Raw genomic sequence first — 16163 nt, forward strand, 5'->3', positions numbered from 1 at the left:
AAGCTGTCAGAGATATGTATGCACATCCACGTATGCCATCTACCTACATAGTATATGTCATATACTATGCGGTAGCCCGAAACATTTCTTTGTGTAGGTATACTTAGGTAGGTAGTTACCCCTCCCCCCTATCAGGCATTCACAAACATTGTCTTTCCAACTTCAGGTCAGAATATCTCATATTAGGCCATACAACTACCTATCAACTCACAACCCTTCACACACAAACTCAAACAAGCCAATGTATATGTAGGTAGGTATATATCTAGGTTATATTTCAGGCTTAAATCTACGACTTCGCCTCCCCTCGTCTTGCCTACCTCCCTATATTTACGAGCCGCAAGCCCTCAAACTCATCTTTTTACGTACCTACTTAGGTAGTAACCTAGGCATACCACCACAGCCACCAACGACTTACTTAACTCAATAAACATTGAACGGTTAATGACTTTAAAAAAAACGTAATAACCATCCTTCATTTGCGTAGTACCTATGTATGGCGGAGTTGCTTAAACCGCCGTGCCCTACTCTCTTCCTCTTCCTCTCCCGCCTTCCTGAACGCCAGAGGCTAAAGTGGGTACATACAGTACTACATACATACAAACAAGCAAGCAAGCAGAAACAAGCAAGCAAAAGCAAGGGAATATCTCAAGTACTCTCGAAGGCCGGTCCCAGGCTATGATGAGGGTAAACACGTAACAGCACAAAGGAAAAAAACAAGCGGGGGGTTGGCGGGGGGAAAAAAGCCCGCCAGAGGAAAAAAACAGAAGCACACACTAGGGATGTCTTATGAGTGAACCTGCAGCATACAACTTATATACCGTCGCCTTCCGGAACCTCTGCCGATTCTTCCGTCTCGACAGTTTCCTCTGCGGCAGCTCCCTCTCCGACAGGTTCTTCGGGTATCAGACCGTTCATTCGTTCCCAAACTTCTCGTCGTATTCGGTCGTCCTTGGCCTTCCTTGCCCTCTCTACCTCCTCAAACCCGCCACTCTTCTTGAGCTTCCCTTCGCCAACAAAAGTGGTCAACTCCTTCGTGAGGGGGTTCTCTCGCCGACTCTCCAGCTCTTTCTGCCGTAGCTTCTCTGCGCGTTCTATAGCTTCTAGTCGATCTTCGTGGTTCGGTTGTAGCGCCCTGACCTCGCCTAAAACACCCTCTTTAGATGCGGTGGGATCAACACTATTTCCGAGACTGTTTAAGCCTTTCGAGAACTGCCTTGCCGTGGGCACGGTCTCCTTCATCTGTTCCTTGGTAGCCTGCTCCACTAGCGCAAACGTCTCCGAGGCCTTTTCAATGTCGTCCTGAAGATCCACCATGAGATCTTCCATAAGTTTAAGCTCGTCGCGACCCTGGCAAACTTCTTCCAACTCCTTCTCCCAAATCTTGGTCCAGACTGGCTTCTCGCGCTTCATGTACTCTTGCACCTTCTTCAGCTCTTGGGATAATATTTGGATATCCTTAGATACGCCCTCGAGTTGACGTGGCAAAGGTCTTACGCCGCGATTAACCACGTCCTTGCGCAAGTCTTCAACAAGGTCTTGAAGATCATCGACTTTGGTGACAAGGCGGTCCGAATCTGTGTTGAGCTGTTTTCGGCCTCTCGTTACGTATGAGTAGCCAGAGTCGCCTTCTACATCATGCACCGAGGCCTTCGCCACTGCCACCCTCACGTTGGATGCCTTGCCTCGCAATGAAGACATGGAGTTCTGAATCTCCGTCTGGAAATTTGAGTATGTCTGCCGCAACACAGCAAGATCACGGCGCAGAGTATGTAGATCCCTGAGCTGGTTGGGGTTGAGCTTAGCATCCGGACCAACTCCACCAGACCTAGCAGCGTCCATGATTGCTGGCGGCGCCGCTGCCATACGAGCCATCTCTTTGGCCGATTCCAGTTGCCTTTCCGACACTCGCTGTAAGGCTGACCCTTGATCATTGATGTTCTGTCGCACTTCGTCCACCGCCTTCTTGAGAGCCCCCATGCCCTCATCGAAGTGCTTCTTGACCTCATCAAGGGGCTCGACGTTTAGTGCGAGAACTGTGCGGTCTTTGATGTCAGAGAGGTCCTCAAGCTCATGACGTACTCCGGAAATAGGGTCTTGAATATAGATTTCCGGAAGATCGCTACCATTCAGTGCGGTGTTCCAGGAAAACTTTTCAATGAAAGCCAGCTGTAAACGTCCGATTGTCAACCCAGTATACCCCTCGGGAAGAACAAATTTCTTCACTTTCGACTTATATTGCAGGAACAAGGTAAGCTCCTTATCTAATGGGGGCGATTGGTTTTGTTCTGGTTGCTTCTGTTGTTTTTCCGGGGGAGTTTGAGGTCGCGACCTAGGCTCTACCGTAATGTCCACTTTTGGCTTCATCTTGTCGGGCGAGCCCGGGGCGCTTGTGATTGGAAAAGCATCACCCAAGGGTCCTGACAGGGTAGCCCTAGGTCTGTACTTTTCATCCGGTGACTGAGCTGGCGGACTACCCGATTGTGGGGGTGGTAAATCAGTCCGGAGGCCTTCCTCAGCAACCTTGCTAGGAACCCTGACTGGAGAAGATGGCTCGTACCCATTGTTTGATTTACTGGATGTATTGCGACTATGTCGTAGGGACTCTCGTATTTGGACTGCTCGCATTGATTCTCTCACTTCTCCGCGGCCTCGGTTTGGTATGGGCGTATTCTGTGTGGGCAACATGGGTACACCATTGGTTGGTGCGCCCAAGTGTTTGGAAATCTGGTAGGCCGAGTATCTCCGCGACGCTCTTCTTTCTAGATCACCACCTCTTTGCAAAGCAGCGAAAGCACTTTGCTGTGACTTCGGCGGGGGTGGCGGGGGAGGAGGAAAAGAATCAATGTCAAAGCTGCCCATCGTCGAAGGGTTGCTGGGTATTGTGGCTTCATCGCCAGGGTATGGTGCAAGTATGGGAATGTTCTGCATGGTATTGCTCGACATGGAAGATTGCTCAGAGTTAAAGGAAGCACCTGACTGGTCTCGGGGTAAAAGCCGCCGGTTAGGCGATGATTGACTGGCTCCTGAGGAAATTTCGCTCTGCTGTGGTTGTGGCATTCTTTCGTTCTGTGGTGGTGTGGTGTATCCGTTCTCAAGTCCTTCATTCAAAAGGGATGTAAGGCCAGTATTACTGCTTCCAGTGGTACTGCTGCTCATAGTACGGTTAGCGATTCCACTAGATTCGGGTGAACTGCCGCCGTCCTTATCGCGAGTCTGCTTCTGTCGAAGTTTCTGCTGTTTCCGTTTCAGACCGTGTAGAAGGTGTATGATGATATCTCGTATGCGCGGTAAATACTTCTCGAGACTTTCTGTGTTCGCTTCCTGACTTAAAGTGGCCTCTAAAATATGCCTGAGGTTCTCTGGCACGTTTCCGAGGTCTGATGTGTCTACGTTGATGGCAGTAAATGCGCGACAGGCCATATTAAACTCATAACCCAATCTAACATAGACGTCGGACACTTGTGTGTCGGTAGCCTGGCCACGCGACCATTGTGTCAAGGTTTCGAGTAGTTGTTTTGTCGCAACCAGAAGGTGTGTGACACTCTTCTCTATTTGCGAAAGTGGCATGGATGCTCCGTTAGATTGCTACAAGAAAATGTCTTGGTTAGTATATCATGTTGGTGGGAACAGACGTGGAGGGAGGAGAGAGTGGAGAGAAGAGAGAAGAGAGAGAAAGTGCAAGAAAAGAATAATGAAATTGTGTGGAGGGGAAATAAGACTAGAAAGATTCAAGTCGATTTTTCAACATGATAACCCTCGAATTCGAGCCCTTCGTTTTGGACTCACATTGCGCCTTGAACTTCCGGCTGATCTACTCGAAGCTGTGGACGAGCGTGGCTGCATACCCGCTGGTGACATGGATCGGGTAGGAAGACCAGAGGGAGGACCACTGTCAGGTCCAGGAGACCGACGTTGTAACGATCGTTGAGCGGGATTTGGTGGTTGCATCATGACGTTATTCCTTGAACGTCTGTCTATTTGTTGATTGACAGCAGTATATAATTCTTCCTCTTTTTTCCCCCTCCTCTTTCTACCACCTTGGTCTAATCCTAAACTCGGTTCCTACGTCAATGTCTTAGCGAAGGATCGCGGGATGGTATCATTCGTAATGGAAGGTATTCGAAGGGTTCCAAGTAATGCAAAGTATAAAGCGACAGCAAAGTATTTGAGCAGAAGGTATGGCGACAAAAAATTGACCAATATAGAAGGGTCTTGATGAAAGGACGTTGAATGAGAATGAATCGAAAGTGGTACTATGTATTGATTGAGGATGACGGAGCAGAAGCGACGGGGCATTTTGCCCGCGTGAGGCGCGACGTCGAAAAGGACGACAGAGCCCGACCTGAGCTAGTCTTAATCTGGACAAGCGCACGCAGGGGCAAGGGTTAAACATGGGTGATGTTCCGAAGGCCGGTCTAAACTTGAACGTCTATCCGTTTCTCGTTGGTCATAGCGGCCCCGTTTGCAAATCTCCAGGGCTTTTCAGGGCTTTTCCGGGGTTTTCAGGGCTACTAATGCCACTAATAAATAGAGCACCTAGCCACTAAATTTATATGTACAGTACTATGCCGTACCACCTATTATGGAGTGCATAGAACCTTGAAGTTTGATGGTACGCACGAACCTCTAGTCTTTTTTTGTCTTTATCCCCAGGGTTATTGAATGAATGAACTTAATTAGAAACAACTTACCTTGATCATTTAAACTTAATTCCTTTATACTACTGCAAGTTGCAACTCTAACAGTTAGCATTAACTAGTAACTAGCAATTGGCAATTGGCGATACGAATATTAAAACGTTTCTTATGACCGTTGACCTTGTCGAACTCAATGTTTTTGTGGTGTAACAATTCTTGCAGGCTTCCAAAACTGAATGAAATGAAGTATCAAAAAATGCGGGCTCATGCATCTCTTAAAATACCATCTTGAACAAGGGCTGTTAATGACTCACATTAACTTGAACACGATCAACATTACAAGTTTCGTAACCTATCCACTGAGTATAAGCAAGCACTTTACTCTGCTATTGATTGTTATAATCACCACCAATCGTACGCATTCTCTCTTATTAGAAGGGCCACACCTATCTAACCTACTATTCTAGGCGACATAATCCCCAATTCTATCTACACCTTTCCAATATTAGTACTGCATATCACCAGATGTCCCCTTACATACTAACAAAGAGGCGTTCGAAAACATGAAAGTTGTTTCCTAACAAGGCAAAAGGCAAAGACAAGAATACACACTCGGACGATGGGCGAAATCCTTCTGCCAAAGAAGCTCATTACATCTACGTTGTGCTCTCCAGATCCTGATGGGCCGGTAATACGCATACATACCTTAGTAAGTAGAATAGGTATGTTAAGCGATAAGCCTCATCGAATCGGCACGGGTTGACACGTCAGCCCTAACGAAGATATGGTCCCATGTACCAGGATTTATACTGATGCCTTGGATCGTAACATGTGACATGTAAGATGATGATTGAGTCAATTGACGTGTTGTTGTAGGTAGGTAAATATATATATCAACAGCATCAGCCAAGAAACAAAACTCGGACGAATACATGGAAATCAGTTCTTCCGCCATCTCACTTACATATTATAAGAAAGAATGCCTTCGCCAAAAATTGCCATCATAGGAGCTGGGCCAGCCGGTTGCATGTTAGGCCGGATATTGTCCTTATCCAATATCCCCTTTATCATCTACGAAAGCGACGTGAGTCCGAATTATCGTTCCCAGGGGGGCTCGTTAGATCTGCACCATGGGACAGGTTTGGCGGCCATGAAGGACGCTCAATTATGGGATGAGTTCATGAAATACGCCCGCTTTGATGGCGACTACCTCATGATGGCGGACAAGGAGCTCAAGCCCTTCATCCAGCTAGGGCCCAGCAGCAAGCTAAGCGAGCGGCCCGAAATCGACCGGGCACAGCTCCGACAGCTCCTCACAGAATCTCTCCCGGACGGCTGTATTAAATGGGGGCACCGCCTACAGCGTGTTGAGGATGGGAATGTCTTGGTATTTGAGCACGGCACGGAGTCGGGTTACGACCTCGTCATTGGGTGCGAAGGAGCTTGGAGCAAAGTACAGAGCTACATCGAGCCGGCAGTGAAACCACATTACACAGGCCTTGGAGGTCACCAATTACGGATCCCGGACGCTGCCCACAACGCACCGAACGTCTACAAAACCGTGAACCGGGGAAGTGTGTTCGCTAGTTCGAATGGACAGCGGATGATGATACAACAACTGGGAGATGGAAGCCTTAGCGCCGCATGGCTCACACGTCGTCCAGAAGACTGGGCGCAGACATGCGGATATGACCCACATAACTTCGAGGAGGTAAAAAAAGCTATCCTAGAGGAGATGCATGATTGGGGTCCAGATGCCCGTGAAGCTATCGAGAGGACGCAGGAATGCACAGGTGATCCGAGAAAACTCTACATGCTACCTGTAGGTTGGCAATGGGAGCATCGCCGCGGTGTTACTATTATCGGCGACGCAGCACACTTGATGACTCCTTTCGGTGGCGAAGGGGTGAACGTCGCCCTTGATGACGCCCGAAAGCTCGCTGCTGCAATCACTAAAGTAGTACAGTCAGGGGGCGGACTAGACGAACTCGACAAGGAAGTGCAAATATTCGAGAAGGCAATGTTCCCCCGTATGGAAATATATAACCGGCAGGCAGATGAAATGATGAAGCTTTGGTTCTTCAGCGAGGGTAACATGAGGGATGTCATACCCAAGGTAATGTTCGGTCACGCCAAAGTCCGGTTGCCGACGGTGATGCATCCTGTAGCTTGGGGTCTGGTGAATTTATACTGGTTTCTCAAGACCCGATTTTATGGGTAGGTAAGCCCCGCGCATTTGTGATGATATGGCATTCGGTGTAATGTTATTGTTAGAGGCATGGGGAAGGTATATCAAGAATGGGACTCCCTCTCGTACGGTGAGAATTTCACTCATATGACTGTATTCTATATTGGGTTATTTCACAGGTAGCATATCATAATTATCGTGTCGCAACAAGCACAGACGCCCCTTGCATACTAGCCAAGGAGAACAGGCTATCAAGTGTTACTCATTGCGCTAAATTCTCTCTGTTTCCCCGTTTCAGGATTGTAGATTTTTGGCGATGCTCGCCGTTGTAGGCGAGACATTATCTGCCACGGGCCCTCGCCCGATTGATTTGAATCCTGTGCGACTTCGATCGGACGGGAAATCCCACAGCGTGGAGGTGCCGCGCAAGGAGAGAGAGAGAGAGAGAGTGGGGGGCTACATACCTAAGTTAGGTTACATGGTAGATATGTAGGTAGCTGCTGTTTGCCCGGCTGCAGATCTCCTTTATCACTTGGAGATATATAATCGCAAACGGAGTTCGCAGGTGAAGAACGGCATGTACATAGATAGGTACCTACCTACAGACTGCAGTACATATGTATGTACCTACGTAGTGCATGTAGGCATGTAGTATGTATGTGTGTATAGATCGATACCCAATATGAGCCTCGAGGGTTTCAGCACATACGGAATATAATCGTTTGCTCGGCAGTTGCTGACTGTTCCTGTGTTGTATAACCTCGCAACCCAATCTTAGGGCTGCTAGGCATGAAGCAGGGCGCAGTATCTGCATGCCTTCTTTTTTATATACTTACTTCACGTTTAGCCCTAATATAGCGGTCCTACGGTTGCAATGTGTTGTGTATCTGTCAGAGTAGCAACGGCATCTGAGCCTCGTGGACATCTGGATGTTGCTGAGTTTCCATGTTCTAGATATGTAGGTATCTCAGATGTCTGTACAATTGTACAGACATACATGTAATGATGACGAATTGTTTCATCTTCGTGGGGCATAGTTGGGTATTAATCTGGTAGCAAACGAAGCCTTAAAAGAGGATCTGACGATGATACAACGAAATATTCGGACTGGTTGAATGATGAAAGGTTACCTATAGGCTACCTACATAGGTACTTTGTTAAGTATCGCGGGGCTAAAGAGATTAGAATAGATGCCGAGGAGGGTTCAGTCCGGTTCGGGCTGTCCAGAATTTGGGGTCATCTAGCGTCGTCGATCTTACTGGGGGTCCAGGTTTACTCAACTTTATCTTAACTTTACATTCATACTATGTATGTGTGTCGTAGAAAAGCCACAACCGGCCCGAACGGAGCCAACTTTACACAAAAAACAACAACAATATACTGTACATGTAGGCACCTACATACATATGTACATACCCTAAGTATCCAGAACGGGAACGCCTTTCAGAATGTTTCATGGATACTACGGTATTGCTACATAATGTATAATACTCACTGACACGCTTCCGCTTTTGACATATCCAAAGTTAGACCTGACTAAAGAGCAAATATCCATACCTAGGTAGGTATCTTCTGAGCTGGTCCATAAGGCCATCATTCAGCCACGATCAACTCGGTGAACATTAAAGGTCGATGACTACCCTACCCAGGCACATACCTAGATATGATATCAGCCGCTTTGATTCATCTGACATATGCCACGAGTGTTGGTGACTTTTAGCGAAGCCACCTACACGCTCATCGCTCTAAAAGCCTAATTAGGGTTAAGTCTCTACTATCGAAGTACATGTGTAGGTAGGTGGTTTTTCCAGATACATAAGTAGCCATGACTAAGTTGGGAAGATTGAAGTATTACAAAGCGAGCTGGCATACGCAGAGTAACCCTTTCGTTATAAGGCTGCAGGTGTATTCGCAAACGAGCTTGGTGGAACAAATACATAAGCAGGAGTAGGTATGTATACATTGATACTAACGCTCACCAACTCAAGCTGTTCAATGTTGGGCATCCACATACTCATCGACTCCTCGACCTAACTCAGGAGACATGTAACCTACATATATGTAGGCATGTCTGCGTGTTATAGACATACAAAAGCTTATGATCAATTTCGGAGATGAAAGTGATGCCCGCTTCTAAACTCCGAAAGTCCAGGGGGGAAAACCGCAAGAATTGTGAAATTTGATATGGAGGCACTATCTAACCTAGATACATATGTAGTGACCGACCACCTAACCTAGTGCTATGATGCAAGTAATGAAGCCTAGCGGCCAGGACTATGGCTTTAGGTTGATGATCTTCAATCGGATGTAAGGCTGAATCGGTATCTCAAGTGTCATATATGTACATATGTAAACCTTGATGTCCAATACGCCTCAATTATGTTCAAGTTGGTCCAATTTCTATGTTAATTACTTAGGTAATAGTACATAACTACATACAAATGACCTAGCCACGGTAGATATTGTCCTACTTTAGTCATAATTTGCGTATGATGCTACTTTATTGTGTTGTTCTATATCCGTGCATGCGCAGTTGTATATATATGTATAATGTTGGCTCGTATTACTTACCCTAGGTAGGTATGTTTGTGAAGATGATGTTTTAAATCTGGATATTTTAAGAAGAAGTTGAAAAAGTTGACCTTGGAAGCTCAGCTTAAACAATATGCTCAGCCACAATGAGGGAAACAAAACCGGCCACAGTCCAAATAATTCAAGGTTTCTCTCCACAACTTGATACTTTTCCCCTCCAAATAACTTATACCGTGGACCCTACCTAAACTAAACTGTACTACTAGTAGTATAGCGATTTCCCACTGGCAAATCTTAACTATTGGAATTTTGGTTAACAACTTACATAGATATTAGACAGCAAGTGCTTAGGTACATAAGTACTGGCCCTGCCAATCCTGTCAATCCTGTCAAGTTGCACCTGCTAAATTTTGTTAGTACATCACTACATATTACCTCCAGTTCGTTCCCCAGTTTCTTATCGTTATAGCATTCGATGGCGCGAACATTAATGATTGAAGCCTGCGGCGTACAGTAGACACAGTGCAGTTTGAACAACATTGAACATTGAACGCCCTAACCTTACGGCAACCTTACACAGTACCTAGTACTTAGGTACCTACTTTATGGTCGCACTAGTCAGACCACTTCGATTGTTTTAAAGCTACATCCTGCCTAGTAGGCCTAGTAGGCATAATAGTCACTGGCCTATCCCGCTTCCCGCTCGCAGCGAGTTTGCCGCACAGACCATCTTTGACTATCTTGAACATCTTTACCCATCAAAAAGCAAGAGCTCCCAGTTTCGTGAGTCTCCCACTTCCACAAAATCGACCCTTGGCCCACACCTGACCGAAAACTACAAGGTCACCCTACCACCAAACCAACATTAAACAGAACCAGTTACCTTTTTATATTTTTTATATTTTTTATACCTACATCTACCTGCCCGCCTACCTGACCTTACATATTACATATACAGTGCAGATATTGTCGTTCTCTACATATATGTATGGACTTAACCTGTTAACCTTCTGTTAACCTCAAACCTGCCCCAGGTGGTTCACCAAGGCCAATCCCTTCCTTATAGTTCTTTTAGTACAGATTGTATTGTACGTACCTACCTACCTGTACCTACCTTATTCCAGAGTACCCAGTACCCACCGGCACACAACGCTATGTAACTCGTCGACCCTCGACCTTTAAACCACACCACAACCTCCACTTTCCTGTCAACTTATTCTCCAAACTGACTAAAACACCACTGCTCTCCAGATTAGAGCAAGAACCAACGTCCTCTGCGACGAGGTTGATTTAACAGCACCAAGCTGGGGGTAGTGTTGCCCAAGGGAGAAAGTCGTTGGCCAATAAGCCCGAGGTGAGACATTGAGACCCTTTCTTTGCAGTACCTAGCACCATCCAGCACTACCTAGCATCACCCAGCACCAGTCAGCACGAAACCCAGCAGCAGCCCAGCAGCAGCCCAGCATCCTCCATTACCTCCATACCTATCCAAGGTACCTAGTAGGTATCTATTATCTGAGCTGTTTAGGTACCTAACATGGGCATTCGTGGCCAGCTGCTGGCCCGCACTGCCCTGCCCTCTTTTTTTTTTCTTTAATTGTCGAGGTCGTGTGTGTGTGTGAGGAAGAGAGAGGCCCAGAAGAGAAGAGAACACAGAACAAGACAAGATTGAATTGATTGATTTGTGAGAGAGAGCGAACGAGCCAGCGACTTGACCACTTTTTTTTTTCCGGGCTACTTCCTGCTTCCTATCTCTCTGCGGTTGGTCTTGTCAACAAAGCACCATTTTTTTTTTCCTCTTCTGCGAAACTCTAGATTGTTTCTCTCTTTGTTTTATTCGCCATCATTCCCTCGTGGCAGCAAGCTGCTAATAATTCTTCTGCATTTCAATCATCCCCCCCCTTTTTTGCGCTCTTTCTATTAATCCTCTTGTTTTTTAATGCGCTGACGTCCAGCCTTCCCATTCACAGTCAAACTGCTACCCAGCAGAAGGCCTGGACATCGGCCACAAGTAGTACCATCACTACTACGACCAAATCACCCCCATCCCACCTACTACAGCGACAAACCTGAATTCAATTCACCCAAACTTGTCCGAGAGAGACAAGCATTCTTATTCTATTTTCTCTTCAAGAAGTGAGTTGACCCCAACCTTATGATGCTGAGCTACTTGTCATACTTCGGGCTCAGATTCGCGTCACCTCCACCTCCTTCCCCCAGATCCGCGCTAGCTGTTCCCGAACCGCAACCTTTCCATTCAAAAATCACCCATTACTCCCTCCCCTCCAAATCCGCCAATTGCATCGCACACTCAAAATCCGAGAAAATCTACCAGTCTCGGTTTTTACTTAAGCTGACACACCTTTTATGTAGGGTCAAAAGGTTAGGGTTACCTTCACCGACATTGCCGAAATCGAAGGAATCCTCTCGTAGTTGGTCGATTCAACCTGTCACCTGAGAATGGTACAGCAGAAGAAGGGTTCGGGCGAGTCGAACGGCATTAACAAAAGAGAATATACTACCATGTCTTTCCAGAAGAAGGATGTCCCGGATGCTAGAGTCACGGGGACTAATATTGGTAAAGGGGACATCAAGCAGAACGGTAAGTCTTACCGCCAGAACAGATTTATTCTTGCGCGGGACTAATGTGGTACGGTACAGGTTCAGCAGCCAGTTCCCAGAATAACTTCCGAATTGATGGCGCTATTTCTTCCTCTCGTCCGGGCCGAGAGCGAGTCTTGCAGCCGTGGGTTGGGCCCAGCAGCTCGGACGGTCTGGATATGAGCTTGGAGAAATCAAGCGGTGGAAGCGGTGCTTGGGATCAGTTTGCTGTAAACGAACGTCAGTTTGGCATCAAGAGCACATACGACGAGAACATTTACACTACAGCGATTGATAAAAGCCACCCGCAATACAAAGAGCGAATGGCTGCCGCAGAGAGGAAGGCAAGAGAGATTGAACGAAGTGTAGCAACCACAGCTCACGTTGCCGAGGAGAGAGTCATGGACTACAGTGGCAATGATGCCGGTGGGGATGAAGAGGACAAGTAAGCCTTTATACACCTTGTGACACGTTTCAATGAATGCCCGGCTAACTCGGAAATAGATACAGCGGTGTCAAGCGACAGGACTTCCCGCCCCTGCCCAATAGTCGAGAGAACAAGTATACGCCCCCAGCAAGACGGGCACCAGCTGGCGCGTCGACTGTGAAGGGCGCACCCGTTGATCCAGCCATCATATCTTCGCAATTGAAGTCACGGGGAAACCAGCCTGCTGTCCCAAAGCAGGATGACAACAAGTCTCGGCCTATCCCCAAAAGCGATGTTCCAGCTGCCACCCCTGCAGTGAAGTCCCCGGAGCCCAAGCCTGATCCTAAGATTGAGTTGCAGCAGAAGGCGGCAGAAGGCAAGATAGCCAACCAAAGTTCAGTCCCATTGAGACCGTCCGCTGCCACTAGCCGTACCATATCGCCCCAAGCGAAAGATGGACAAGGTGTTGCGCCTAGTGCGACCTCTACTGTCGAGCGAGACGTGCTCAAGGAATTCAAGACATTTGCGAACCAGCAGCGTCTCAACGCAGAGAAGGCCCGAAGCACCAAAGCTAAAGCTGACAAGGAAGTCAAATTGACTGAATTGAAAAAGTTTGCTGATAGCTTTAAGCTGCCTACTCCTGTGCCTATGGATTTGATTTCGATCATCGCCAAGGATCCCGCGAAGCAACGAGAGATCCAGGAGAAGGCAAAACGGGACGCCGCGGAAGTTGCTAAGAGAAAGGCGGAAGAAGTTGCAGCTAAGGAGAAGAAGGGTGCCTCAGCTAAGGAATCGCAGCCTGCCACCACAACAGCCCAGGCGGCCCCTGATAACAGAGCCGGTCGTGCAGCTGCTAACCCTTCCGGTGCTGCCCCCGCAGCAGCGCCTTCTCGTCACCAGAACAACCGTCAGAACTTCGCTCCTGCAGCTTACCCATACCAAGGCAATCGTTCGGGGCCCCAGCACGTACAACAAGGCGGTCGTCAAGGCGGCTTAGGCGGCCGTATTCGGGCTTTAGAAGCACAGAAAGTTCCTAGCCAGGATGTTCGATTGCCCCCAACCGGCCCTGCCAACGCTTCTGACCCTTCGTTTGTTCGTCGTATGGGACACATGGGTGGAAAGTTGAATCCCAACAGCCACGAGTTCCGACCTAGCGCATTTGCGCAGACATTCAGCCCGAATGGTCATCCTAGCGCGGGTTCTAGCCCCCGTTCAGCGATTAACAATGCAACAGATCTACAGTCTGGCGCCACTAGCACTAGCTCGCTGCTTGTCGTTGTGACCAAGAAGAGAAACGCTGTTGATCCGAAGAAATGTGATATACTATCTTTTGTTAAGACGATTCAACCCCCCGAGAACAAGAATTGGAATGAAAATGACGGCCTTCGACCGTCTTATGATACCCCGCCCACCTGGCGCTCGGCCACGGATGACGAGAAGCCGGATTCAACCATGCGCTTGTCGTTTGATGAATACTTCGAACGACAGCCATTCAACACACAACCTACTCCCAATCCTCCTCATCTGCTTCCCCAGATAGCGCATCAGCATCAGCTACCTCTGCACATGCAGCACGGCGCACACCCCGGCGCCCCACGACATTCGCCACACATACCACCTGTCCAGATGCACAGTGGTCAACATGGGCCCGTTCCTCATGCGCCATTTAATGGCGGAGATGATCATAGAATGATGCACTCGAACTCATCACAGTCTTACTCATCCCCTAGAATGGGCCAGGTACCGATGGTGTACCCCCCTAACATGAACTCGGCAGGCCAAATGCCTTACAATCAGCACATGATGCCCTCCTTCATGGGACCTGGAGCGCCCCCCATGAACCAGTTCAACCGCAGCTTTTCCAACACCCCCCAATATGTTCCACAGCAGCCAGGTGGAATGGGTGCGCCTATGATGGTGCAGCCCCAGTTCATGACACCACAGCCGATGGTCGGTCCTCCTCAGATGCAACCGTATCCCGGCGGTCACATCCAATTTATGCCTCCCGGTGGCACTCCACCACAACCAATGCCTGGCACCAATGGATACCCAAGTCCTGGTAGGCCAGCCGCGCCTATGATGGTCCATCAAGGATCACAACAGGGACAGCCGATGTACGGGATGAGTCCTGGCGTGCAATACCAGCAGCCAGCAACCTTTGTCCCACAACAGCAAGGGCAGAGTAAGTGGTACAGACAAGACTCTACCCCGAAGAAGACAACTAACAAGCGAGTCAAAGTGAATAACATGCGAGGGTATAACAACCCTGGTCCGCAGCAGTACGGCACGAGCCCGCAGCAGATGCATCAGTACGGGCCTCCTCATCGCAACGGAAGCAGCAATTTCAAGAATTACCAAGGCCACAACCAGCAGCACCAAGGTCCCCAAGGTGGCCACGCGATCCCATCGGGACCTCAGGGTCGATCGTCCGACAGCCCCGATGAAGCGAAGTGAACAGATTCTTCAAACCTGCTCGCAAAGAACTTAACCCGCGCCGCGCTCCAGCGCATATCCACTTTCTTCATTCAACATAGCATCGATATCAGCCACCACCTTTGCTCGTCGATTATAAAGGCGCCTTTGCATGAACATTTAGCATTATCGACATTGCGACATCAGCCTGGTCTTGGTCCTTTGAAAACCCCTGCAATGAAGAGGCCTAGAGTAGTAGCAATATTTTGTTCCGAGGACTTGTCGCCCGAAAGTCTAAACGCATATCCTGCTGGATCTTGAACAAATATACACATAACAACCATCTTCTGTGACGTGGCCCTTAGTTACCTTGGCCTCGTAGGATATGTCTTTCGGGCGTGCACCCAAGCAACGACTGGCTTGGGAAGACATTGACCAGGATGAGGAGGTGTTGGGATTCAGCCGGCGATGGAGATCGAAGTGGAGTAGCATCATGTACTTGAGCTTCTACGAGTTGATGAAGAGAGAAGTGTCAAGCAGCTTTTATCCGGATGTGGCACCGACCGTTCGAAAGGGCTGTCTCTACATTAGCATCATGGCTCAACGTATCCTTATAATTTTTTGAGGGCCAGCTTCCTCCGAGGGCAAGGACGAGGGCTTTTGGCTCTTGGTCGAAGCAGCAGTCGCGTAGCCGAAGTTATTATTGATATGTCCTCACATATGTGAATGAGACAGCCATATCCTAGTATCATTCTCAAGGACACCAAAGGAAATGTAGTAGTTTACTGATGTGTATTGGCGACGAACCAGGTCATGTGAAGGATTTTGCCTTTTGCAGCCTGGTACGTCGATCAAGGTAGAGAGAAGCCAAGTTAGCCACCAAAATCAATATTGATAATCCATTTTTGGTAGAAGTTTTTTTTTTCCAAGGTAGATTGGAAATTCGTCACAAGAGCAGCTTTGGCGTAATTCCCAAAGCACCGATGTAGAAAATTAACAATACAAATACGTCAATGAACGTGAATCGATGGCAGGTACCTTGCCTCATCTTACTGCTATGGCTGGCCCTCTTCTATTATACCTATGTTGTATTCAGCTTGGGCTACGTATCTAGGTATCTTAGAGAGGCATCCATGGATGTGGTGCTTTATTTAGAGTAGTCAAAAAGGAGTGCCTGGCCTAGAAGGAAGATGTAAAAGGTAGAGAGGGTTCTATGTGTATGTAACCGCCTGGGTATGAAGCCACCCTAGCAGGTAAAGAAGAGTGAGCTCGACGGCGTAAACAGAAGAAGTGTCTGCCATTCGTGTCTCTGATTTATTTCGAATAGATGACCCAGCAATCAGGGAATGACGAATTAACTACC

At 47.9% G+C, this 16163-nt stretch overlaps 3 protein-coding genes across 3 annotated transcripts; 2 read left to right on the plus strand and 1 right to left on the minus strand.

Moving 5' to 3' along the window:
• Positions 1-161: 161 nt before the first annotated feature.
• On the minus strand, positions 162-4335 carry GGS25DRAFT_480250 (AIP3-domain-containing protein). Its single transcript, XM_049260073.1, has 2 exons — positions 3790-4335; positions 162-3588 (listed from the first exon to the last, which is right to left on the minus strand). The coding sequence occupies exons 1-2, from the start codon at positions 3952-3954 to the stop codon at positions 814-816; spliced, it is 2940 nt and encodes a 979-aa protein (XP_049118629.1). The 5' UTR covers positions 3955-4335; the 3' UTR covers positions 162-813.
• A 1028-nt stretch (positions 4336-5363) lies between these two features.
• Positions 5364-7077, plus strand: GGS25DRAFT_169973 (FAD/NAD(P)-binding domain-containing protein). Its single transcript, XM_049256549.1, has 2 exons — positions 5364-5526; positions 5605-7077. The coding sequence occupies exon 2, from the start codon at positions 5620-5622 to the stop codon at positions 6859-6861; it is 1242 nt and encodes a 413-aa protein (XP_049118630.1). The 5' UTR covers positions 5364-5526; positions 5605-5619; the 3' UTR covers positions 6862-7077.
• Positions 7078-11883: 4806 nt separating this feature from the next.
• GGS25DRAFT_519159 (uncharacterized protein) lies at positions 11884-14842 on the plus strand (the record flags this gene model as incomplete). The annotated part of the gene is made up of 3 exons (XM_049263653.1): positions 11884-11962; positions 12022-12406; positions 12466-14842. 3 exons carry the CDS (start codon positions 11884-11886, stop codon positions 14840-14842), a joined length of 2841 nt encoding a protein of 946 aa, XP_049118631.1.
• Positions 14843-16163: the final 1321 nt, after the last annotated feature.

The sequence above is a fragment of the Hypoxylon fragiforme genome (genome assembly GCF_022984875.1).
Source record: "Hypoxylon fragiforme strain CBS 206.31 chromosome Unknown GGS25scaffold_3, whole genome shotgun sequence".
NCBI lineage: Eukaryota > Fungi > Ascomycota > Sordariomycetes > Xylariales > Hypoxylaceae > Hypoxylon > Hypoxylon fragiforme.

What these genes read in the sequence shown, in the direction of transcription:
- GGS25DRAFT_480250 (XM_049260073.1), bottom strand. Translation starts at nt 3,954, where the DNA reads ATGATGCAACCACCAAATCCCGCTCAACGATCGTTACAACGTCGGTCT. An exon ending in CCGGAAGTTCAAGGCGCAAT is followed by an intron (nt 3,589 to 3,789) that starts GTGAGTCCAAAA and finishes ATTTTCTTGTAG; the next exon opens with CAATCTAACGGAGCATCCAT.
- GGS25DRAFT_169973 (XM_049256549.1), top strand. Translation starts at nt 5,620, where the DNA reads ATGCCTTCGCCAAAAATTGCCATCATAGGAGCTGGGCCAGCCGGTTGC.